Below are 25,597 nucleotides of genomic sequence, written 5' to 3' on the forward strand. Positions count from 1 at the left end.
CCGTGAGTAGCGGCGGAGAGCTGCGCCCGGCTGCGGGGGGACCCGGCCGCTGAGGGCCGGCACTAGGGGCCGTGCGCCGCGGCCGCTTCCTCCCTCGGTTCTGCGGCCGTGGTGTGTGTGCAGGCGTGGGCCGCTCGCCCGCCGCCCCCCTCGGGCCGTGCCGCAGAGCCGCGGCGGTGTTCCCTGCGTGTCCCGAAGGAGACCGCCCCGCCTTGCTTTTGCTCCGGCAGCGCAGGTGGCTGAAGCTCACGAAGCAGGAGGGCTGCGCGTTGCTGTGTAATCTCCCCGCTTATCCTCAGCGCTTTCATTCTGAGCTGGTTCTCCTCCGTGCGCTGCTGCGGCGGTCCCGCTGTCGCACACGGACGCGTCCCGGTGCAGCACGCACAGCCGCTCCGCTGCTGTTCCGCTCCGCAGCACGGTGACCTCGCTCTGCTGCTCTGAGTATCCTCGTTACTCATTGACGCTTGTGGCAGCGCATGGACGCTTCTGGAACAGCCCTGGGCTGGCACCCAGCTGCACCCACAGCTACATGGCCACTTAGGGCCTGTAGCCGAGGAATACCCACAGCGTGTGCGCGCAGACTGCTGGAGCACAGCTCCTGCCGCCGCAGTGCTGCTGGCCTGGAGTCCTGTCGGCACCGAGCCTTTCCCAGCGGCTTTGGTGGGGCAGTGGTATTTGTTTTACTTTGGTGGCCTGAGTTTGGAGCCACTTCCCCTCCTGCAGGAGTGAGGCTAGCTTTCCTGGGGGTAAGGTGGATCAGAAAAGAAAAAAAACCACAGTCCTGAATTTATCTGTAGTGCTGTCTGTTACTGAAAAAGGAAAATCTTTTAGGCTTGGGCAGTGCCTCAGGTTCAGCGGAGGTGCGGTGGGAAGGCCGCGGTCAGCAAGGACTGCATGGCGGAGCAGCCCCAGCAACACGGTGTGCAGGAGGCAGGCGAGGGTCGCACTGGCCCGATGTCCACCCCACAGCGTAGCGCTAGGCCAGAAGCAAGGCTGGGTTTTCTTCTGCCATGTGCCAGCTGCCCTGCCGGCAGAACACAGAGGGATGCAGGTGCCCACAAGCCCTGCCACAGCAGCTGGGAAGCAGTCCTCCCGTCAGTGACTCCCAAGACGTTAGATGTCCTTCCACGTAACAGACTTTCCTCCCTCCTCTCCCAGCAGCATCTGCCTCTCCTGGCCGCCGGGGGACTCCCGAGAAGGCCCCGCGTGGCCGCCCGGTGCCGTGCGTACAGCACCACGGATGACAGCTCTGTCAGGCCTATTGGGCGATACCCAGTGCCAAATAAGAAGGACATGCCATACGATATCGTGGAGCTCATGGAGGAAGTAGAAGTGAAGGTAAAAAGCTCTCCTGCAAAATTCTGTCAGTGGCAAGCGTCCACTGACATGCGTTATAGGAGACCAGAGCTGGGCCACTTAGATATTGCGCAGTCCTCATACAGGACTGAGGCGACCAGCACTTCTTTTGGAAGCTCTTTCCAATCTATGGGTCAGGGATCCTGCTGGAAATTGCAGCATAAAGAGCGTCAGCCTCTAATTCGTCTAGGCTAGTGGCTGGTTTCAGGCTGTGCATTGAGAGAAGAGAGGCAGGAGCACTGACATACTGTGTTTTTCTGGGTGAGGGTTAGGGTTAGGGTATCTGCATTGGTATGAAATGCTGCTATGAATATTATTTTTTTATTGGAGCAAAAAAAAAAAACGGATGCAGGGGGCAATAGCTTTGATGACAGCATTAAAAGGATCAAGGGATATTTCTGCTATTGTGCTTTGACTTTGTCACCCAAAGCGAGATGGGAAACCACATTTAGAACTGTGTCGTTGCTTTGTTGCAGTTGCAGCAATCTCAGGGAGCAAATTGCATATGAGCAAAAGGAGCCACTTAACAAGTACAACAGAGTGAGGAAGAGTTAGCACAGATTTCAGATGCAGTGAAGGTTCAGAACAGACCCGTGGATAGGATCAAATCAACACAGAAGACTTGGAATTTCAAAAAAGTGCTGCCAGCCTCTGTGGCAAGAGGTTCCTAGACAAACCATTCAGACACGGATTAAAGGGAACGAGCCTCCCTGTAGTTAATTAACAATTAGCAGAAGTGTGAGACAGGAGGAATGCACAGGCACTTGTTTGTGAGGACTGCTGGAGGAGTCCGTCACACTTGAGCTACTCTCCCTTTTCAAAACACCTTCAAGACAGCAGCCCACGGGCTGGCGGGGCCTGTGGACAAATGGAGTAATCAGAACAAAAATGGAGTTTTCAGAGCTGCAGTGGAATCTCCTGGTGCCTGGCAATCAGGCACTGAGGGGTGGTTGAAATCCCGCACCAAGCGCAGCAGCGTTGTGCCAGCACGCACCTTCAGGGTGTGCGTGTACTGCAGCGTGCTGCTTGGGTTGGGTTGTCTTGCATCCTGTAAACCTGAAAGGTAGAGGAGAGCTCCAGGAGCTCTCTGCTGATCAGAGGGTCGTCACAGCTGCTGCGCAGAGAGGTGGAGCAGATGACAGCCTTTCTGTTTGGAAGGGATTTTGTCGTGTTGCCTGAGGGCAATATGACTGTGGTCATTGCTGGTGTGGATGAAGTGATCAGGGCTGCAAGAAACTGCGGCAATGCTTAATTAAGTACAATATAATTAAATTTTCAGTCATGTGGAGATTCTCCTGGACTGCTGTGCTAACTAGTTGTTCTCTAAGCCTAATGTGTGAACGTGGCCTGCCGTGCTCTGTGTTAAGATGCAGCTCTTGACTGGTTTCTCTTTTTCCTTGAACAGACTGGATTTCTGCCCAATGTGTTCAAAGCCATGTCTCACCGACCTGCTGAATTCAGAGCATTTTTTGCTTATTACAATGCCATCATGAACAAAGAGACAGGTAAACCATACAGTCACCCCCAAATTGCCCTTCCCTCTGTAGATGTAAAAAAACACTAGAACCAGCTTCTCTGACATCCTCAGGTTTATTTCCTCACCATCCCTTATCCCAGCTCATGGTTAAGAGGCAGCCCCTGAGAACAGCTGAGCTTCCTTGCTACCGTGCGCTCTGTGTCACGACAAAGAAAGCACAGGCTGCTGCCTGAGGGACAGTGGGTCAGGAGCTGAGGGCGGGCAGAGCAGTGGCATCAGGAATAACGCTGCAGTTTCACACTGCCAGTGAGCAAGGTGAGCACAGGAGGTCTGCCAGTGGTGCACATGATCTGCCAAGAGTCCACAGTTCCTAGGCAAGGCCACAGTGCCTCATCCAAGTTCCACATCAGCGGGGTTACAAAGCCAGGCACTGCAGCCACGTAGCTTGGGTGGGCTGTAGCTAAGGGCCTAACACAGAGACAGCTCCAAGGGGGAGATGTTCCAAGGCCATTGCTCAGGCTTCCTCCAGCTCTTTGTTCAAGACAAATCTTACCCGTGAGCTGGCCACAAGCCATATGCAAAAGTCATTAGAGGGTGTGCTTGCTGGGCCCTGACGTGGATGTGATTCCAAATGCAGGTAGTTCACTATATTCTGCATACACAGGAAGAAAACCGTACTGGTAACCATACCCATGGGCATCTGTACAGCAGGTGGCTGCCGGGCATCCCTCGAGTGTGAAAGTGGGGGAGGTTGCAGCAGTGCAGCTGGGGCAGGCTTCATCCAGGGAACGCTGCACAGCATTCAAGCCTGTGAGAAAACACAGATTGAGGACTGCTTGTTCCTCCCTCCTGCTTCCTGTGGTGTGCGGCACAGAGCAGCTGATTCTTGTTGCTTTTGTTGTAAGGGTCTTACACCAGTAAGATCTGGGTTTTGTAAAACAAGCTGTTGAGTAGACTGCTCCTTAGCCTTAAGGTAGATGAGAGCTTGCAGGGAGAGTCCTTGTGGGCAGCAAAGTGCAACATTGTGGTTCTCTCACTGTAATATGCACAGTATGTGCATGATTCTGCTCTGCTTGCAGTGCTGGAGCGAAGCCCAAGCTATACAAGGGTCTGTTTTTTTTCTGCTCTCATTCCCATGCTTCTTTTTAGATTGATTGACTCTGGAGAGTCACATGGAACTATCTTGCATCACACCCCTTTCAGCACTTACCCTGAAGTATCACAGAGTTGCTACCTTCTATAACTGAACTGCCGCAGAGCAAGAAATTCTCTCCTCGTTCTTTTTGCCTAAAAGGTTTTAGTGGTATCTTTCACTATCTTACAAGACACTTGTCCTGTGCAAATATTTGCAACGTCCTGTAAAGCAATAGCTTCTGTGGAAATGAGGAGGAGCCCTTCACTGTGAGCTGTGGTTTCAAAAAATACTGTTTCTAATTATCTGATAGAAAGGCAGAGTATGAGAGCGGGCAGCCAGGTAAGGTATGTTCCTCAGGTGCAGAGTACAGTCCTGTTGTGAAGCTGTTTGTGAAAATGATCAGTACTGATTCCAAGTATAACAAAGCATAGCCATCTTCTCCAGCGCCTCCTCAGAGAAGTCACTGAAAAAGTTGTGATTTGTCTGTCTGGTGGTGAACAGAAGTTTTCATAGGCACAGTCCTAGGGTACCTCATTGCTTCTTTTGCTTCCTCCCCTTTGCCTTCAAAAGTTGCAATGTTTTCTTCTTGAAGCCTGATTTTAGAACATTGCAGTCTTCCATAAAAGCAGCAGTGAACAGACTACCTGCCACCAGCCACACGTACACAAGGCACGTACAGAGAAGTACTGAGCTTCTGCCTGACAAGCAAGTAATTTTGCTCCTCTGAGTTCTCATGTTGTGTAGAGTTATTATTACCCTAATGTGTCCCTCATCCTAATTAGGTGCCTCCCAAGCAGTGATCCAAGTTAACTGATTGTCTTGATGGCCATTAGGATCTGTGGTCGCAGTCTCCTTGCGTGCTTTCTGGAACTCTGGCTGTAATGCATGCTGCCTTTGCCCATTTTGTGTTGCCCCAGCAGTACTTGCTGTGGTGGATGTTCTTGTGTATGGGAACTGCTGAGTCATGGCCTGAACCACTGATTGAGCACCTGGAGGAAAGACCCAGTCAGCCCTGGGAGCACAGGTGAAGGCAATTATTAATCTTAGGCCTCACTTAAGGGCTGACTGCCCCTGAGGAAGGATCTCTTCCTGGAGATCCCTCTTTGGTGGGAGCCTTTCCCTGTGAGCCCAAAATCTTCCGATCCGTGTGAGCGCTGTATTTTCCTTCCACCTTTTTGTAACGCTATTTCCATCGCGTTAGTCCTTCTGATCGCGACATCTTGCAAACAAAATGTGCTCAGTCTTTTTCTCTCCCTCTAGGGCGACTCAGCAAGGCAGACAAGGAGCTCATCATTGTGGCCACAAGCACTGTGAATAGATGTCCCTACTGTGTGGTTGCACATGGAGCGCTTCATCGGATATATTCCAAGCAGCCAACCCTGGCTGACCAGGTCAGTGGAGCACGGTCCTTTTGGGGAGTAGGGATGGTTTTCTGAAATGTATCTGCCTCCTCGCTTAAAGCTGCGACCCTTAAGTCTGTGTGGCTCCCAGTGGGAGCAGAGAGAATCGTCGCATCACAGAATCATTAGGGTTGGAAAAGACCACGAAGATCCTGGAGTCCAGCTGCCATCCCCACCATCCCTCAGTGCCACATCCCCGCGGTTCCTGAGCACCACCACGTTCCAGTGGCTGGCTGCTCCTTCAGAGCAGCAGTTCTTCTTTTTACCCTGAGAAGGGGCTGATGTTGGCATGCCGGGGCGCTGATGCCATCCCAGTGCATAGCCCGCTCTCACTCTGGTCTCTGCCTGCCCTCAGGTCATTGTGAACTGGAAGCTGGCGGACCTGAGCAGCCGGGACCTGGCGATGCTGGAGTTTGCTCTTGCAGTCTGCCGGGCAGATAACATCACGGAGGAGCACTTCCAGAAGCTGGAGGCGCATGGTTTTGACCGCGAAGACGCGTGGGACATCGCCATGATCTCTGCTTTTTTCGCCATGTCCAATCGCATCGCCCATTTTATCGACCTGCGCCCCAACAAGGAGTTCTACAACATGGGCCGGACGCCTCACGAGGCGGGCAAGGATCGCGCTTGAAGCTGCGTTGTTCTCTCGCGTTGTTCTGAACGTGTAAACGTGAAAAAAGTTAAAACCCGTTTGTTGACGCAAGCGCTGCCGGGGCTTCTGTTCAGCGCGGGGCGTCGCCTGCGCTCTGCTGCGGTCACCTGCGGTCGCCGCGCGCGTTGCCGATCGCCGGGCACGCGCGCACAGCGGGGGCGCCTCGGTGCGGCCGGCAGAGGGCGCTGCGGCACGGGGGGAGGGGGCGTGGCGCGGGGCGGCCGTCACGCAGAGGGGGTGTCGGCGCAGGCGCAGTGACGCCGTTGGAGGGCGGAGGGAGGCGCGGCCTGGCGATGCCCGGGCCGGGCGCGAGATGAGCGCGAAGGCGGCCAAGGCGGGGTCCTGCGCCGGCCCGGCGGCCCCGGGGCCCGGCTCGCCGCCACCGCCCGGCATGCGGCCGCCGCCTCCCGCCGCCTCCCCGCGGACGGCGCCGGATTGCGGCCTGTTCGGTTGGCTGCGCGGGCGCTGCCTGGGCCGCAGCGCCGCCGTGGACCCGGCGCGGGACAGCTTCCGCGCCATGACCGGGCTGTACGGCTCCATCCAGCCCGCCGACTCCGTGTACCTCAGCACCCGCACGCACGGCGCCGTCTTCAACCTCGAGTACTCGCCGGACGGGTACGGGCCGCGCCCCTCTCCCCGATCGATCGCTCGCTCGCCGCGGTGCGGTGCGGTGCGGTGCGGTGCGGCGCTCCCGAGGCCCGGCCCGGACGGAACCCGCGGGAGGGGACGGCGGTGACGGAGCTGCGGGGCCGCCCGGGCCGGGGCTCTTCCCCGCGGTGCTGCGCGTCGCGGCCCGGGGCGCGGGGCTGGGAGCGGGCTGCGGGAAGCTCACCTACGTGAAGCGGCGGCGGTGTTCACGTTAGGTCTTCTCGGCGAGCGAAGCCTGCTTGCTGGCGGCGGTGGGTTTGAACGGCGAGCCGTGGTTTCTCCCGTTCCTTAGGGTAATGTGGATGGTGCAGGTGACGGTCGTGTAGAGCTGCCCTGCTGAAGGTTTCTCCAGCGCTGCAGGCGATGCCAGTGAGAGCCGGCATCGGTTGGAGTGAGGATGAGACAGGTCCTGGCACGCCAGCCCAAAATGGAGCAAGCTCAGTTCAGAAAAATCTGCGCAATTGCATTTTGCAGCATGGTTTCACACCGGGTTTCCTTGGCAGAAAGGCTTTTCATCTGAGAGGGATCTCAGCAGTGTCCTTGGCGTGGATAGTCACGATGTGAATTCTGTTACCTGTGCTGTAGCTTAAGGTTATTTTTGCAAGTTTCTGGAGTGAGAAGTAGTCCTGCGTTCTGCCTGTCCCTCTGTGCGCCTGGTGTTTGTGAGGCTGCGCTGTGGACTAAGCCACAGATCTTTCTTGTCTGAAAATAAACCCAGCAGTGGTGCAGGGATGTCTTCCTTGACTTGGCCTTTTGTGTGGCTGGCTGGCGCTTTCCTGAGCGGGCCACAGGTGATGTCAGGCCTAAACTAGCAGCCTGGCACCGAGCACCAGTTACCTTAAGATCAGATGAAACAGCCCAGATCTCGTTTACTTCTTCTTTTGTGGTGGTTCGATTCAACTTAGCAGTCGCAGAGCAGTCGCAGACCTTCTCTCACCTTTGGTGACTTGGGATTTCTTTGCAGCAGAGCTGTGCTCCTGCTCCTCGCCCATTTTCTTGGTTTCTGACACTGCAAAGTAGCGCTCCAAGTTGAGGACCAGGATTGTTCATGCGAGCTGTTTGTGGAGCACCACTGAGACCCGTCCCGTGACTGTTTCGTACTGGTCAGAGTTGTTGCACTGTTGGGAGTAGCACCTTAGCTTTCATGGAGCTTCACTAATTTAGCAGGGCAAACTCAACCATCACTATGGTGATGGCGTTTCAGACTTCTTCAACATATGTAAAGCAAATAAATGTTGATGCTCCAGGACAGGCTAGGCAGCCTGCCCAAACTGTGAATGGTTGATGTTTCTGGTGCCTGTTTGGGACCTCTGAACTCGCTGCTAACTTCTCGGTGATCTCATTCACTCACAAATAATGTGTAATCTGAGAAAGGTCTTTGGTTTTCATCTCCATGAAAAGCTGTTAGTGGATACATGGACGTCTTCACATGGGGAAGAAAAGGCTTTTTAAATTGGGTGAAGTCCTTGATATTGTTGATCATAAAAGTTGTCCTGTTTCTTCCAAAAGAATTAGTTGACAAGCAGGATATTAAGTCTTGCTCCAGACTTTTGTTCCTTAGGTTAGTAATGGCAGCGTGGTTTAATGGCTGTTGCCAAATTAATCTTTATTTAAAAAAAAAAAAAAAAAAAGTGTGGATAAGTTAGTCACTCTTCCAGTCTCTGCTGATGCTAAATCTAGACGGATGCCAGAGCCTTCCTGTCGTCTTAGACCATTAACAACACTGCTGTATTTAGAAAACACTTTTTGTCAGAGATCTCCTTCTTCTTTGTGAATTAGTATCCTGTGGTGCCTGATGGTGATCCCTTACAATACTGCTGCAATGTGAAGAGAAGCCAAGCTAAGTAATGTTGACGTTGTGTTTCTGTGAATCTAGAGACTGGAAGTTTGAGTCTGCGTGGACGTTGTATTCATTCATCAAATGCAAATGTTTCTGTTTTGTTCTGCTCCCCTGCAGGTCTGTGCTGACTGTTGCTTGTGAACAGACTGAAGTGCTGCTTTTTGACCCAATATCTTCGAAGCACATCAAAACTCTCTCTGAAGCTCATGAAGATTGTGTAAATAATATCAGGTTGGTCAGAAGGAAGAAAAGATCTCCTTTTTCTCTTACTGTAGATGCTTTTCTTATGAGAGTGTAGTAAGTTTGTGTAGTGAGTTGGTGCTGCCTTGGGTAGAGTGTTTTTTTTTTTGTAGCTATTAAGCTGCAGTTTGTTTTGTGCCATTTTCCTTCTGCACTGGAGGCTGCGGAAGGCTGGGAAGGGGAAGAGGAGAAATCTGAAAGCAGTGATGGTGGTAGGTAATGCTGCCAGGTGTTCTTGTTGGTTGGAAAGCTGCAGTTCGTGGTGGAAGAAGGGTGTTACAGTATTACTGTCTGTTTTAATTGGCTTTTGGAGTGCCCTGAATGAACACAGTAAATCAGGACATAGCAAGTAGTGTATGGCTTCTCTTTGGAGTGCAGCTTCAAAACTGTAGCAAGATAAGATGCTTGTATGAGTATGGCTGGTATTTTGAATTGTAAGAGTAATTGCCTTAGTTGCATGGAAATTTCCAAAGATTGGGTGCTTTAAGTACAGTTACAACATAGAAGAGCCAGCAAAGTGAAATGGCTTCTGCCAGCTGACTGATTCTCAGCATTTACTGCATAAATCGTTCGTCTGCTTCTCAGATGTAGTAGGAAACAGCAAACATGGGAATCTGAATTATCTGTGTGTTTGCCATGTGATGTTTTTTCCTTTTTCATTCTGTTATTTTTACATCCTCTGGATCTGAGGATAGACTTTCACACGTGAATTTGTACTTGAGACAGTTTCATGACCTCGTGAACAACATTGCTGCTTCTTTTCACTCTGCTTCTCAAAGTGAACAAAAACGCATTCTGAGCATTTCCCTCCTGCAAAGAGCCGAATGAAACACGAGGTATTAACACCCTCACATGTTCTTTGGATACACAGATTTTTTTTTTTTCTTCCACAAAGTGCCCATCTTTTTTAATAGAGACTGAATTTTTACATCAGTTGGATGTCTGTCTGAAAAACCGAAGTGAAAAACCTGACACAAACAAAAGCGATGGTGAGAACATGCTTTTCTGTTATGAAAATGCAGCTTTTTCTTCAGTCTCTGTAGGATATTGGCATCCTGTGTTTTCTTGGATGTCTGCATTTGTTGTCATAAACTTAGCTGCAAGGAAGCTCACTTCATTCTGCAATACCTGGTTAGTGGAGCATTACATGTGTTCATTTAAACTTTCCTTATAATCATTGAGTTATCCAGGCTGAAAAAAAAAATCTTCAGGATCATCAAGTGCAGCCATTGACCTGACCACTGAGTCCCTTCACTAACCTGTCTCTTAGTGCCAGGTCTGCACATCTCTGCAACACCTCCAGGGTTAAGGTCTCCACCACTTTCTGGACAGCCCATTCCGACCCTATAAATGATATTAGGGGCACCCTGTGCCAGATGCCTTCATACATACATCAGAACAGGAAAGTATGTACTGATGTTTTTCCGTTACCTTTCCACGTGTTGGGGATGTGTGTGTTATCACATGAAGTAGACGTGTTTTGCTTCTGGATTTGGTCAATTTTTGGGCTTATTTAAATTTAGTTGTTGCCTTTTCTGTGTCAGAATTCCAGAAGCGTTCTTCTGGTTATATTAAGAAGGTTTTGAAAACTTGCTAGATGGAGGCCCTCTGTTTTCTGCTTGGTTTTGTTCTTTAAGCAGTAGAGACGGTGGACCATTAATCTCTGTTTACTTTCTCTCTGACAGTTGGTTTTATATGCCTGAATCATATGCACCTTCTGCTAGGACTTTTTCAATTGAAAGAATCTGTCTGCTTTTTCATTCCATGCTATTTGCTGCTCACCATGCCTTTTCCAGTTCTTCTGAAACCTGTTTGTGGTGAATGAAGCAGGGCTGCATGCAGCATTCAAGACCAAAGGGAACCGTAGATTTGTACAGTGAAGAGATGTAGTTTGTTTCACTTGAAAACTGTTTCTTCTTGAAAACTGGTGGTTTTTGGTTTGTTGTTTTTTCCTGATAGTTACTTGGCATTGAACAGGCGTGCTGCTGTTGTGTTTTAACACTAGTAGGTAGCCAAGCACCACGCAGCTCCTCTCACTCCCCCTCAACAGCAGAACAAGGGGAGAAAATCAGATGAAGAGCTTGTGGGCTGAGATAAGGAAGGGAAGATTGCTCACCAATTACTGTTACAGGCAAAACAAGCTCAGCATAGAGAGGATTAATTTATTGCTGGTTAATAACATACTAGAGCAATGAGAACTGAAAGCAAACTGAAACCACCTTCCCGCTGTATCCACCATCTTCTGTCTGCTCCTCAAGTGTTGTAATAGGCGGTTGTGAGGATACGAGGTGTAACAAGAAAGGCCCCCTCCCCGAAGGAATAGGGACAAGTTGACCAAAGAATGTACCCGTGATGCAGGGAAAATGGCAAACTAAGATGATCCGATAAGCTACCTTTTGATATGTCAGTAGATGGAAAATACTGCTTCATGCTTCACTGCTACATGCCTCAGCAAAAATATCCAATCAGCATTAAGGGAGTAAGCTTTAGATGGCAATAGTGGATAACAAGTATTATAAAAGTAATGCTATACCTTTGAATAAAAAAAGGCTTTTCTTGCTGCTGTTGTGTGTGTGTCTGTGTGTGTGTGTGAGTGTGCTTTCACTCAAGCAGGGCAGGGGAATGAGGAATGTGGCTGCGGTCAGCTTCATCTGTGCTCCTCCTCCGTGGTCACTCTGCCCCTGCTCCTTGCTGTCCTTCCCAAACTGATCCTGCAAGGGCTTCCCAGGAGCTGCAGCTCTCCAAGTGCTGCTCCAATACAGGTCGATGCCATAGCTCCATCTTTCAGAAGTAGACTGCTCCAGCACGGTTCCGCTGCGGGCAGCAGCTCCCCCAGATCTCTGCTGGACAGCAAGCTCTTCTCTGTGGGCTGCAGCTCTGGCCCAGGATCTGTTCCTGTTCGATCCTCCATGGGCTGCAGGGAGCTCCTGGAGCACCTCCTACCGTCCTGCGCTGACCTTGGTGGCTGCAGGGCTGCTTCTCTGATAAGCTTTGATTTGCGTCATGCAAGCCAAATAATTGCTGTCAAATAATACCTGCTGATTTTCTCAGCCAAATAACTTCTGCCTAAATACTTTCAAAATGAAGCTTTTTCTTCACGTGGTGCTTTTGAAAATAGACCTACTTTGTCTTCAGTAATCTTTTGGCTCAGTTTGTTTTCTAGAAATGGTTAGTGCTGATTCTAGTTCTCCTATCCTTCTATGTGATAGTTTTCGTGTCAGATATTCTTTCCTCGTGTAATCACCTGCAGGTGGCCAAGCAGCCTTATACTGCCTCAGTTTGGGGTGATCGCATACATACATTCAGCTTTGTCTGAAGTCAGGATGGTCAGGATAAAGGACTGCCACCTGATCGTATTAAGACCTTAATCTGGTAAATGCAGTAATCCCACTAGTGTGACCCAAGTTCTTTTCCACTTTCTCATCTTCTTCTTACATGACGTTGTGACAAGCTTGTTATCTCTTAGGTGAGCAAGAACTCCAGACCCACGAAGTGCAGAGTGCGTGGTGTGCTTGGAGCGCTGTGCATGGGGTACGCATTCACTCCTGCCTCAGAGAGTGGAGCAGAATTACGCTTTGATGCAGCAGTACTCTGCAAATGTCTTGTGAAATACTAAGCACTACGCCTCTGATTCTTGCAGCATTTTAACAGAGTGTTGCATTTATATTGCAGTTCAGAATTTATCCTCTAATGCACAGCTGTGTTGAAGGAGTCAATAAATCTGGGTAGCTTGTGCCGCGTCTGCTGTTACTTCCAAAGATGATGTGAAGTTCTTGTTCTAAACAGTATTTTGATAGTATACCTGCTCTTTTATGTTTGAGAAACACAATTTCATATCTCTGCCTTTAGATTCAAATACACAAGCTGTACCACAGGTAAAGGAAAATAGGAGCAAAAGCCTCTTACTTGTTTGCGGAGACTGTTGGTGCTGTTCCAGGTGGTACAGAAAGTTACTGGATTCAGGAGGCTTACATGGCTCATTCCCCAGGCTCTGCAGTGGCAGTGAGCAGCGTCTTAGGGCTTTGTGAAGCTCTAAAGCAAAAGATGCACAAAGAAGGACTGAAATTTAGTTAAGATTCTTGGGAAATAAGCAAATAATGGCTGTGTTCAGATTTTAATCTCGTAATGTCCAAGACAACGGTACTGTACGTAGTGTAAACCACGTGGTTAGTAAAAAGAAGCAAAACAGGAGAGTTAATCAACCCGATTAGTTCTCTCAGGAAAGACCTGTTAGACATCCCATGTAAAATGACAGGGCAGTCAGTGTTCCAGCATGTTCAGGGCAGGAGCGAGGTTTGTCTCAGCAGTCTGCACAAAGTTGTTGTCATATCACAGATAAATTGGAAAGGGCATCTGGAGATCATCCGATCCAAACAAGAAATAAACAGAAAAGCAGGGTTTTAGGTTCATTTTCGATCCATTTACCGGCACGCTGATAATATCAGTGTTCCAGCAGGGCTGACGTCCCCAGTTCTCTGTGCAGCTCAGAGAAGACACTTTTGAGAACGGGTTCCTGATAACCAGCTTCTGTCACAGGCTTTGTGATGAGTGCTGTGTTCTGCCTGCTGTTGAGAAGTCAGGATCTCATGAGACATTTCAGTCATGACTGGCTCAGTCACGTGCCAAGTACTAAGTCAAGCAAAGGTGAGCCTTCCAAAGTGAGGGGGAGTTTGGGGGTTTAGCTAAAGCTGGTGGGTACAAACTGTTTCAGCAAAGCCAGTGGGTCGGTAAGGGATTTCCAGGAGGAATAACAAAAAGTGACATTTATTTAAAATTGTGGTTTCAGTAGAGGAAACTTATGTTTGTGGTGGTGAAAAGGAAGAAGTTTTAAAGAGTGCTAGGGGAAGAGTGAGGGTAGGTATGTGGATAGAAATGAAGAGAGTCAGGAATATGGTTTAATTTCTTACAAACGGATGGGAATTTACGTAGTCTGAAATGCACATATAATTTGTGTGTTTTCTGGTGTTGCTCCTTCTTATTAGCAAAGAATCTGGTAAATAGTGGGGAAGGTGAAAGGCATAAGGGACCGCCAAAGCAGGCGCTTTGAACATCTTCCCAGAGACCTCAAAGCTGGCTGCTCTTAGGACATTTGTGCCTTATAAAGACTTTCTGAGTTCCAGTAAAGGTGAGTATTGTCCAGGTGGATAGCTGCTCTAGTTACCACAGGGTTTCTTTGTGTGCCTTAGGTCCTATTGGTGGTTGTGCAATCTTTAAATGATCTATAATAAGGGGGTGAAAAGAAAGAAAAAGGGCTGCTACTCTTCTGCAGGTTTACTGGTTTGTTGCTAGAGATGTCTGGATATGAAGTAGTAGTGCAGTACTGTCGTTTGTTGGCAGATATGCTGCTGCTGTGTGTTAATTCTTTTCTGCAGCTGTTATTGTTTTTCCTGTGTTAGTTTAAGTCCTAGATGACTGATATTGAAATTAGCCACAGTATTTCTCCCGTTTTCAGGTTTCTAGATAATCGACTTTTTGCAACTTGTTCTGATGACACTACAATAGCACTTTGGGACCTGAGAAAGCTGAACACAAAAGTGTGCACTTTACATGGTCACACCAGCTGGGTTAAGAACATTGAGTATGACACCAATACGAGACTACTAGTAACGTCAGGATTTGATGGAAATGTGATCATCTGGGACACAAACAGGTATGCAGGTGCACTTGTGCTGTTACGTTTCTAACCCTTGCCAAGACTTTGCACTACCTTGATGTATGGTCCAGAAAATAAAAAAGAAAAGAGAGCTTTCTTTGCTGACACTGCAGAATGTAGTCTTTCCTTTTAGAAAATGTTTTCTTCACCGCTGAGATGAGTATGGAAATGTGAGTTTCATTAAAATTTGATCTAAGTAGCGTAAAGACAATATACAGAAAGGCTTTCAGGATCGACAAAGATGCTTAGCATGTCCTGGGCTCCTGCAGATATTGTTAGGAACTTGAGTCACGGTCCATTGCAACTATTTCTTGGTTGTATTTTCTTTTCCCTCCTCTGTCCAGGTGCACTGAAGATGGGTGTCCCCACAAGAAGTTTTTTCACACCCGTTTTCTTATGCGAATGAGGTTGACACCAGACTGTTCCAAAATGCTGATCTCAACGTCCTCTGGATATCTTCTGATTTTGCATGACCTTGATCTAAACAAAACTCTAGAGGTTGGCAGCTACCCCATTTTAAGAGCTAGGAGGACTGCATCGAGTTCAGGTGAATACTTGTTGAAATGTCAATAACAGCTTCTATGACAGAATACTTGTGGTTTGACCTGGCAGGCAGCTCGGTACCGCACAGTCATTTGCCCACTCCCCCTCCTCAAGTGCTTTGGGGTAGAGAATAATAAAAAAAAGGAGGTAATAATTCTGGGTTGAGATAAAGACAGTGTACTGAGACAGACAAGGGAGGGAAGGTAATAGTAATGGTGATCATGTATGTATATTTACAAAACATGTGATGTGCAAGGCAATTTTTGGTATCAAGACTTTAGCACTACAGGACATAGCCTGGAATTTTGTCACCTCGGGCTTGGGTGGTACTGCAGTTGCTCTCCGTCAGCAGACCTGGTAGAGTTGCATGCTCTAAAATTTCACTGCTTCCTGCTGTTGTGTGGCTGTAATAGCAAAATAGTGGCAAACTCCACTGTTTGGGGTGTCTGAGTGGATGGGAGAGAAGTTCATACTCTAGCTCCTTGTAGTAGTAGTGTATCAGAAGCAAGGAGCGCAGCCTCCTCCTTGTTCCCATCAGTTTGATGTGCTGGCATTTAATTAGCGTGAGGCACAATACAATGGTGCTTTGTGACTGTAAATGGAGCTTTGGAAGGTGTTTTGTTAACAAGATGCCTTTCCTTTACTTAGCATGGCTAGGGAGAGTTAAATGAAGGACATGTATAGCACACGGCTGTTCTTAGCTTTTGTGTTCACGTGGCTGATGCTGTATACAGATATAACATCTTCGAGTCTGTCCAGTCCTCGAGCTATTGGTTCCCCGTGTCACCAGAATGATTCGGGTCCACTGTCTGAGAAGCAGATGTCACGGTCCTCGCAGCGAGAAGGTAGGAAAATATAAAACATAAAAATAAAAGAAGAAATCAGGGGCTTCAGTTCGTGATGGCCAAAAGAGTATAGTAGGGAAACGCTGTGTTTTAATTCGTAGCCCTTAAAAGCGTTACTGCAACTTCTGTTAAACCAGTGAAGTATCACTGCACGCCAAAATCTGGAGATCTAATCATTTTTTTCTCCAAGAAATCCGAAAACAGCAGTGAGATTTTATTGTATGTTAGCACGTTATTTTGTTAGGCAGGTGTGCTGCCATTTCCTGGGGGTTTTTGTTGTTTTTTTTTTTCCCAGCACCCCTCATGTGAGTGACCCTTAGGGGGAAAAAAGCAACAGAGCAGAACACAGTTGTGTTTTGCTTTCTGTTTCCCTTAATGATGGGAATATGCGTGTGCTGTTTCTCCATGAGAAGTCAACAGCATAGAAAAAGAAGAGGCAAATTAATCCTAAACATTGACAGAATGGTTTTAGAAGTTTTTTTACAAAGCAAGTCCTGCCTAAATTCAGAACTGTGAACAGAGCTCAGCACGAACTTGGCACATTCACAAATACTCAGAAATCTTTTGTGAATTGCCTGCTAATGTAAAATAACAGTAATGTTAAGCTTTAATTACTTAAGGTTGTGAATTGTTCAAACAGTTCTGAAAGAAGGAAGTTTATCTGGACCCCAGGGCAGCAGTCACCTGTGAAAATCTGTGTCAGGCCAGGCAGGGGGATGGAGGCACGCTGCACACAGCCAAGCAGACTTCGCAGAGTTTGAAGAGGCCATTGTACAAGTTTGAGAACTGTTAGTTCTTAGAAAAGAAGGCACTGAGGATTTTCTTTGATTGATGTATTTGTGTGGAAAGTGAGCTCCAACTTCAGTTCACATTTTGGGATGATTTAACACAGATTCTGGAAGGTAAATTTCTAAAAAGGAGCAGGTAGCAATCAGAGCTGAGCCCACTGGTATTAACTTCAGTTGTTAGTATAATCTCTCTTCCATCTGTCCTTTCATAAAGTTCCAGTCTTTTCTAGCAGTCAGGCTGATGCACCCTTGGCCTCGTTTCAGCAGTCGACTGAAGTGAGAGGTGAAGCTTAACGTACAGAATTCCTTTAGACTCACAGTTGACTTCCCTTCCTAGGTGGATCACCTAGAAATAGTTTGGAGGTCTTAACACCAGAAGTTCCTGGAGAGAGAGACCGAGGCAATTGCATTACATCCCTGCAGCTACATCCGAAGGGGTGGGCCACCCTTCTTCGGTGCTCGAGTAACACAGATGACCAGGAGGTAAAACAGAAGGTTTTGAGCAAAATGCTTTTGAGTAAACTGTGTCGGTCGTACAACTACATTGAAAAATCTGACTTTGGGGTAAATTTGCATTTGAATAAGTAAGTTCAATTATAGACAGAAATTAATACTTTTTAAACCAGGATTATGAAATAGTCCTCTGTTTTAAAGAGTTGCTGTACAAGACTCTGTATCCTTTATTCAGTATTCCCTTTGCCTAGCTTTAATGGAATACTTTTTATAGTGTACAGCTCGGTTGAATGTTTTCAAACAGTTCTTGGCCTAAAAATATGTGACTTGACTTAAAAATATGTACCTGTCCAAATACAGGAGCAAAGAACTTGGAAAAGGCAGAAGATTACACAGTTGTGCGGTGGTGAGCGTGGTTTAAGTTGAGCAGAGAACCAGCTTTGAATTATTTAAGTGCCTCCAGATGTTTTGCATATCCATCAGTGTCACAAGGTTGAAGATCTGCTGTGCTGACAAGTGCTTTCCGGTGGCTATGGAAAAATTTCAGAGCATATTTCTGCATTTGCTTTGAGCTGCCACAATATGGGTTTGAACCTTAATAACAACAGTGACGTTTAATGTAATTTTTTAAAAGTGATCTCAGCTTTCCTCTTAAAAGCTGTGGTGCAGGCATATTCTGCAGCGGAGCAGGGGATCCACCAGAAAATGCAAATGGTGTTAGTTACTGGTGACTACTGCTGAGAGGCACCGGGGCACCCCTTTGCCTCCTGGGCAATCCAAGAGGTTTTCTGTCTACCCAGTTCCCACATTCAAGATAACAAGAAGAGGTTACTGGGCATGGAAAAGCTGGAGGGCTGCTACCCATTCTTGCTTGTTCAAGCAGAATCACATGAGGCTGCATCATGGAGACTGCAAAATGTTAAAGGAGGCCTTAAGAATCCCTGAAGGAACTGGCTGATGCACGTTGGTTGCTCCAAAAGTAATGCCCCCTATTTACTTCCGTGAAAACCACAGCAGCTACAAAGGGCACAATTTGGTAGAGCAAATTCTCAGCTGCAGAACACTATTTTTCAACATAGTCGTCACCATTAGCTGTGTGTTTTTGCCAGCAATGAGCAAGACCCACATGCCTCATTTGTGCAGATCTGCATGGGCAGAGGTGACCCACTGTTGCCACTGCTGAAACATGCCACCCAGCACCTGGCTGTGCTGACATCCACTCTTTGCTCTCCATAAATGTTCAGCAAGCACTGATGAATGCCAATGGGTGCCATTTTTTTCTGCATGGAGGAATTAAATTACACGCCTCACTGTACCCTTCTAGTCCTTGAGGGGAAAAGACCTCCAAAATCATCTAGACCAGCCGTGATAGTGACAGGACAAAACAGACTGGCTTTAAACTAAAGGAGGGGAGATTTCGGCGAGACGTTAGGTGGGAAATCTTTACTCAGAGTGGTGAGGCACTGGCACTGCTGCCCAGAGAAGCTGTGGGTGCCCTGTCCCTGGGGGCATTCAAGGCCAGGCTGGGTGGGCCCTGGGCAGCCCAGTCTGGTGGGTGGAACCCTGCCCACAGCATGGGGCTGGAGCTCAACAGCCTTTAAGGCCCCCACAACCTAAGCCGTTCTGTGATCAATGATCTTCATGGCATAATCCATTCTGAGTCTTCTTTTGTTGTGCTAAATGTTAGGACCATCTTCAGCTTACTCGCTGAAGCTTGCAGGTTCCACTCCCCTAAGAAGTGCTCTGAAGAAGTTACGGTGGACTTTGAGGCTGGTTTTGGATTATGTTTCCTCAGATTGTATTTATGAAGAGTCATGTCATGTCTGAGACTTCTAAGGCAGTCTGTGATGCAGCCTGAAATACTGGGGAAAAACCCACACCCTTCTTCATGGATGGTATACAAAAAGCTAGTGCCTGCAGGTTTTGTTTGGGAGTACCTACTTTTGGAGAAGTAACTTGCAGGTGAATGCAAGTTCACTTACAACTCAAATCCCAGGCCAAAGCCTTAGAACACTCAGATTCCACTGGACAGTCATCTTGTAATGATTTTTTTTTTCTCTGAAGTTTATTTCAATATTATTATTCTGACAGATGTGCACATTTCCTGGTTAGTCTGCCAAGATGCAGATTTTACATATTTTTTTTTTTTTTCAGAACTACAAATAATTCTTTAAATACTGATTAAACAATTGCTTAAAAAGTATAGTCAATCTGATAGCTTATTTTTTTCCTTTTGGAAGGAAGCCTCATTTTGTACTGGCAGCCTACAGATGTGTAGAGGGCTGAGTATTTGAAATTTCAGTACTGATTCTGTAAACTTAACACCAAACCACTACGCAGTGTAGAATTTTCTGCAAACGCAAACGTCGTGTTGGGTTACTTCATGCTATTGACTGACCTAGGTAAAACGTGCTGGAGTCCTAGTGTCTGCCCTACTCTTTTCAGTTAATATTAATTTGTGTTGTTCCCTTTGTGTTTATTTCAAGAAAGGACAATGAACAGAACAAAGAACATTTCTTCTGTTTTCTTGTGGTGCATTCAGATTCAGACACGATCTAAATTTAGTTGGTAAATGGAGTGGATTTTGCATTTGATTTGAGATTAGATAATTAGATTAAGCATTAAAATTCCCAGTTGCCTCATGGGTAACAAGCTGGATATAGGCCCGCTGATAGCATTTCTTCTAACGCTATTTTTGTCTTGTTTCAAGACTTTCCTCCTTTTGAAGTTAGGGGCACAGCGTGTCAAAAGGCCATTCTAAATTGCACAAGGCTGAATTCTGCTTTTTTATAGATTTCATTTAAATGTTCTACTGAATTAGAGCAAACTCTTGTCCAAAGGAGCAGGCTTTGTTCTTTCCAGGTAAAAAAGATTGTATCTGGAAACTAAGAGAAGTGTTGATGCTGAACATCTGCTTTACGTAAGTTGTTCAAAGAGAAGAACTGGAACAGGTTGCCCAGTGAGGTTGTGGATGCCCCCTCCCTGGAAGCACCCAAGGCCAGGCTGGATGGGGCTGTGAGCAACCTGGTCTAGAGGGAGGTGTCCCTGCCTATAGCAGGGGGTTGGAACTAGGTGATCTTAAACGTCCCTTCCAACCCAAACCATTCTGTGATTCTGTGATAAGAAGATGCCAAACAACCTGCCGGTTCTCAGCATCTCACAGTAAATGCTTGTGGAGGAGTAGGTAAGCAGTGGTACTGGTCATTGCTCTGTCATTTACTTCACGTGTAGCTGGAGTGAACGTGCATTTGCAGTGCTTCACCTTCTTTCAGCGTTCCTTTCTCTCTCTCCCTTTAGTGGACTTGTGTCTATGAGTTCCAGGAAGGAGCCCCCGTGCGCCCTGTCTCCCCTCGCTGCTCCCTGCGATTGACTCATTGCATCGAAGAAGCCAATGTTGGCCGGGGTTACATCAAAGAGCTTTGCTTCAGTCCTGATGGCCGGATGATTTCATCCCCACACGGCTTTGGGATCCGCTTGCTGGGGTTTGACGCACACTGCAGCGAACTTGTTGACTGCTTGCCCAAAGAAGCCGGTCCCTTGAAAGAAATCCGTTCCCTGTATTCTCACAATGATGTGGTACTGACAACAAAGTTCTCTCCAACCCACTGTCAGATTGCCTCGGGGTGCCTTAGCGGACGCGTTTCTTTGTATCAGCCAAAGTTCTAGGCGCATTGTGCATCGACAGGACCTTCGGATGTTTGTGTTTTAACTACTTCAGCTTAGTTGAAGTGTGTTCTTTTGGAAATGCCGTAAATCCAGATGAGATCATAGTGACTGTGGTCTCAGTACATAATAATGACGTGAGTTCCTGGTCCAGCACTGTACGCATTCTCATACCGCATCCGCGAGTCGGGCTCCCTGCGTTGTGTTTTCAGCCTTCTAGGCAGACCTCAGCTGCTTCTGACCCTGTGAAATCGAGTCGTCGTTCTGGTTGGTTTGTACTGTAGTACTTGCTGGTAATCTTCTTCGCCGTGACTTGAAGTGGGCTGTCTGAAAGAAACATAGATGGGATGCAGGTAGGAGCTCAGCCACAACTCACCCAGGCTTCCCTGGTGCAGCACCTCTCTGTTCCAAAGGGCCTCTCCACTCGCTGAAACTGCAATGCAGTGATTGTGAGATATCAAGCAGGTTTTGGCACAAGAAGACAGGGAAAAAATGGTTTCATACTAATTTGGTTATCTGTGGTTGGCTAGAAAAATTAGTCAGCTTTCTGTAATGTTTTGCTGTCCTAAAAAATCTTTTTAGACTGCTTAATGACATATCTTGAAATTATGGTAGAAGGAAGAGGCTCCCAGGAAGCAGCAACACAATGAGAGGTGGCGGCCCCAGGTTGCACCGGGGAAGGTGAGATCAGGTTGGATGTAAGGAAGACTTTCTCCTCCAGAAAAGTGGTCGTGTTGGAACAGGCAGTGGCCCAGGGAGGTGGTGGAGTCACCATCCCTGGGGGGTGTTCAGGAGCTGTGGAGGTGTGGCATTGGGGGACATGGTCAGTGAGCATGGTGGGTGTGGGTTGGGCTTGGACTTGGGGATCATAGTGGTCTTTTCCAGCCTTAAGGATTGTATGATGCCGTGGACTGAGACATAGCTGCACTTTTTCCTCAGAATTGAATTGAAAATGCCTGGAGCAGAGTAACAGGAGCTGAATGGGTAAACATATTGAGCTGCATCCACTGCACATGAACCTTAGAGAATGTTTCCTTGCAGTGTGTGTGGTCAATAGGCAACTTTCAGTCCTCAGCCAGTAGGATTTCTCCTTTGGGAAGCTTTCCACGTCACTTACATAAACCTTCATCCTATGCTGGAAAATGAGCAGTGCAGAATTTTCTGCTTGTGTTAAGGCCGTTATGTCCTCTGGCTGTTCTGCACCTCATGTTGTGGCAGGAGTCTGTCTAGGAAGTGCCTGTAGTACAACTAGATAAGTATTTCTTCACAAGTGTTGTCAGTTCAGGAGTGGATTAGAAGCGTTCCCGTCTAAGATCTACATGGATTTAACTGGGTTAATCATAAAATCTGAAACACGATTTGAGGGGTGATCATTAACACACTAAGTATGAATGCCAAGTTTTACTCCTTAAGTAAGTTCCCAGACCAGGTGAGGATGGGGGGGACCTCCCTGTGAGCTGGCACAGGCTGCTCAAACACATTCCAGGTGCCCTGCCCTCGGAGGTCCTGCGGGCAGCCTGCTCCCGTGGGAAGCATCTCTGCCCACGGCATGGTGCTGGAACTGGGTGATCCTCAACGACCCTTCCACCCCAAATCGTGCCGTGACTCTAAATTTTCGGTGAATTTTTATTTAAAAACAAAACCAGACCTTCAGTAATGGGTGTTGGATAGCCTGAGGACTACCTCCTGCTCTGGGTTTGCAGCACCTTTAGCAGCGGGCTGCTGAGGGGCTGCCTTCACATCGCTTAATGGACGCTGTTGACAGAACTCCCGTCGCTCAGTAAGCGTCCTAGAATTTCTAATCTCCTGGATGTTCAGCTGAATTATTCGGCGTTAGTGTCTGAGCAGAATATCGGCTCGGCTGGAGGAGGGAGAATACCCGTAACCTGACACACAGAAGCCCGCAGTCTTCCCAGACAACAAGGCGTTAGAAGGTTTCCAGAGCTGTGGCTCCTGAGCCATTCTGTTGTTGCTGAGACTCGTGCCTTGAACTCAGACGTGCGCGGGTGAAGGGATAGATGAGGACATGCCTTATTTTCCAAAGCAGAGCATCAGTCTTGGTTTCAAACCGTTGTAACTTCTGAACGCTTTTGGAACCGTGTCCGAGGAACGCGGTTCACCAAAGGGACGCCCTTCGTGTGTGCAGCAGAAATCTGACATAACTAACTCTTCCTGTTACTTCGTGGTAAGTTTTAACTAGAACTGGAAGAGTGCAGTTGTTTGACTGCTCCTTTCCAGCAGTACTTGGAAGATTTCAGTCAAACCTGGTGTATTTCACCCACGAGTTGCAGAAAACGCTTGTTGAAGCGCTGTTCAGTAACTTACGACTGAAGATGCCTTGCTGTTTCAGCTCGGAGGAAGGAGTGGTGTTCAGCTTTTGTCTTCCTAAGTAAGTCATTGCCTTGTGAAGTAATTTGTTGCTGAGCTTCGGATTCTCTCTAGGTAGCCAAAAGAAGCTTACCGTGTTTAAAAAGAGAAATCCTTAACCCTGCACCCTTAAAATTCGAAGGGGCCCAGCTGTATAAACCTGCCTGTCTCAAACGTAAGGAATTGTTTCATGTGGTGTATTGACGTCTGCACTAATAGCAAAGTACAGCAGTGGCTTTAAACGTGTTTACTTTCGAGCGCTCCAGTGTTACACCGCGTGATAGATCTTACAGTCCTAATGAAGATGGAGCTCCTTGGCTGTAAAGCATGCAGATCTGTTTTTTAAATGCATGGTTTCGTACTGGTGGGTTTCCATAGCAAAGCCGTTCCCTCGCTCACAGTGCAGCTGGTCAGCAGAAGCAGATGGACGGCGTCACCGAGGCCTGCGCGGGGCAGCGCCCGCTCACAGCAGCGCTTACGGAACCAAGCCGGGCTCTGAAGACAGCTCTCCTTTCCTAGCAGCCCAGTGCCTGTCTCTTGTAGGAGTGAATGCGTTTTCCGCCTGTTCCACTGGAGGTTAGTCTTCGCTTCGTTGTAGCTCTGTAGCGCGTTTGTGGAGGAGGAAAGAGAAAGCATTAACGGGACTACGTAACGACATCCATGTCTGTGTACTTTCCTGCGAGGTACGTGTGTGTATTCCAGTATATCCGCAGCCGCTGGGCATCGTCAGTCCAACGTGGGTAGTTCAGGGAAAAACGTGACCTCCATCGGAATTACTGGGGATAAAGCACAGTGATACTGACACACATCTGTTTGCACTCTTTGAGACTTGGTAAGGACAATTTGCCTACTACCAGAATTGGAATGTAAACATCAGGTTTTCCTGTGTCTTTTTTTTGTTGTTGTTGTTGTTGTTGTTGTTATTTTTAATTTGGGCAACACTGATGTGTAATAGGTCCCGAGACCGTGGAAAATGGACCTGTTGCTCCCTAGCTTGCCCTCCTGAAAGCTTTTAAGAATTCTAGTTTACAAGATTCTAAGACGTTGGAGTAAAAGAAGGTTGAGAACCCTAATATTTTTGTCCTGCAAGAGAAAGAAACTTCTAATTTCCTGATCTTGGTCAGTGGTGCGTTTTCTGATGCACTAGGTATCTTCATTTAAGTGTAAAGTTTTTAATACTAGAACAAATTGTGCATGTAAATATTTTGAAATACCTGAGATTTCGTAGTATGAAGTGTAGCCTTTTCATACAATATAAAAGTACCAGAACTGCTCTGAATATATTGTACTTACAGCCGTACAGTAACTTACTATTTGTGGAACGTTTTTCTTGCTTGCGTAATAAATTAAACATTTAATAACTCAGTGAATTAAAATCTATTTTCATGGATTTATCTTACACTGAGCTGTGTTCTGTAGCAGTCGCTGCTTCTCGCCTATTCACTGGAAGCGAGGGGAGAAAGCCACGCCTGGAGTGACATCTGCATGAGTTTCCTTCTCGTCTTCTGTTTTAGCTTGAGCACGGGTGTGGGGTGAAACGTGTCCCTCCCCAAGCCTAGAAAGCTGGGCCTACGTGCAGCTACAGTGATCCTCACAAAGCTGGTGAGTGTTGCTGAGCAGCGCCGTGCCCCGCAGGCACAGAGCTCCTTTCCTTCGTGCCCTTGAGGGCAGCGCTGCCAGCAGCACTGCTGCGCTGCAGGAGTTCTGAAGGAGGCAGGCACTGCCCTGCGCTGTGGTTCACCCACCTGTGCCAGGGATGGGGATGCCTGAGCAAGGTGCTCCTGAGCAAGGTGCTCCTGCACAGCTGCTTACCGTGAGGCACCACAAAAGCAGCACCTGCAAAGAATGTCACCAGTCTTGCCTCAGCGTTGCTCCAGCTGCAGATTGCCACTTGAGTGTCTGCTGTGCTGTGCAAGAGCAAGGGTGCTTCAGCTCCACGTGATGTGGATTTAAGGCAAAAAGGGGAATGGGGTTGAGCTAAAGAAATACAGCAACAGGAGTGAGAACAAACTGCCCTGGCGGTGCTGTGAACCACAGAATCAGAACGGTTTGGGTTGGAAAGGACCTTTAGGGTCATGCAGTTCCACCCACCCTGCAGCACACAGGGAAGCGCTGACAGCTGGTGATGCTTGGAGATGCGCTCCTTCCCGGCCTCCAGGCAGCAGCCTTCACGTCACGTACCATTTCCACTCTTGAATTTCAGCACGGCAGAGTTACTCCTGCTTGCAGTCAGTTTGTTCATAGCAGAACCCAGCCTGCAGTAGCTGAAGAAGCAGCACAGTCCTGCTCAGCGCACGACGCTTCCCACATCGCTCTTGGCGTGCGTAGCCTCGCTGTGACAAAGCTCTCAGCTCTCCTTTACTCCCTGCCCCTGTGTTCTTCTGCACATGATACAGCTGTCACGGTGCTGTAAGCTACAAAGCAAAACAAGGGCTGTAATGGAACAGCGTCCTGTCCACCACCTAACTTCTGCATAGCCAGGCAGCAACAGATGAGGATTGCAGCTGTCATTTTCCAGCTGTATTTAACACCACCCA

At 47.9% G+C, this 25,597-nt stretch overlaps 2 protein-coding genes across 2 annotated transcripts; both read left to right on the forward strand.

Moving 5' to 3' along the window:
- Nucleotides 1-1,161: 1,161 nt before the first annotated feature.
- LOC110390866 lies at nt 1,162-6,071 on the forward strand (the record flags this gene model as incomplete). Its single annotated transcript, XM_021382417.1, is given in 4 exon segments — nt 1,162-1,338; nt 2,762-2,861; nt 5,229-5,359; nt 5,724-6,071. Coding segments are annotated over 4 exon segments (684 nt in total), but the record flags the coding sequence as incomplete, so codon positions are not given.
- A 247-nt stretch (nt 6,072-6,318) lies between these two features.
- DCAF10 (DDB1 and CUL4 associated factor 10) lies at nt 6,319-24,450 on the forward strand. Its single transcript, XM_021382414.1, has 7 exons — nt 6,319-6,635; nt 8,626-8,739; nt 14,201-14,398; nt 14,746-14,948; nt 15,679-15,789; nt 16,915-17,060; nt 20,328-24,450. Exons 1-7 carry the CDS (start codon nt 6,334-6,336, stop codon nt 20,694-20,696), a joined length of 1,443 nt encoding a protein of 480 aa, XP_021238089.1. The 5' UTR covers nt 6,319-6,333; the 3' UTR covers nt 20,697-24,450.
- The last annotated feature ends 1,147 nt before the right edge of the window (nt 24,451-25,597 follow it).

This window comes from Numida meleagris, unplaced genomic scaffold (genome assembly GCF_002078875.1).
Source record: "Numida meleagris isolate 19003 breed g44 Domestic line unplaced genomic scaffold, NumMel1.0 unplaced_Scaffold239, whole genome shotgun sequence".
NCBI classification, from domain to species: Eukaryota; Metazoa; Chordata; class Aves; order Galliformes; family Numididae; genus Numida; species Numida meleagris.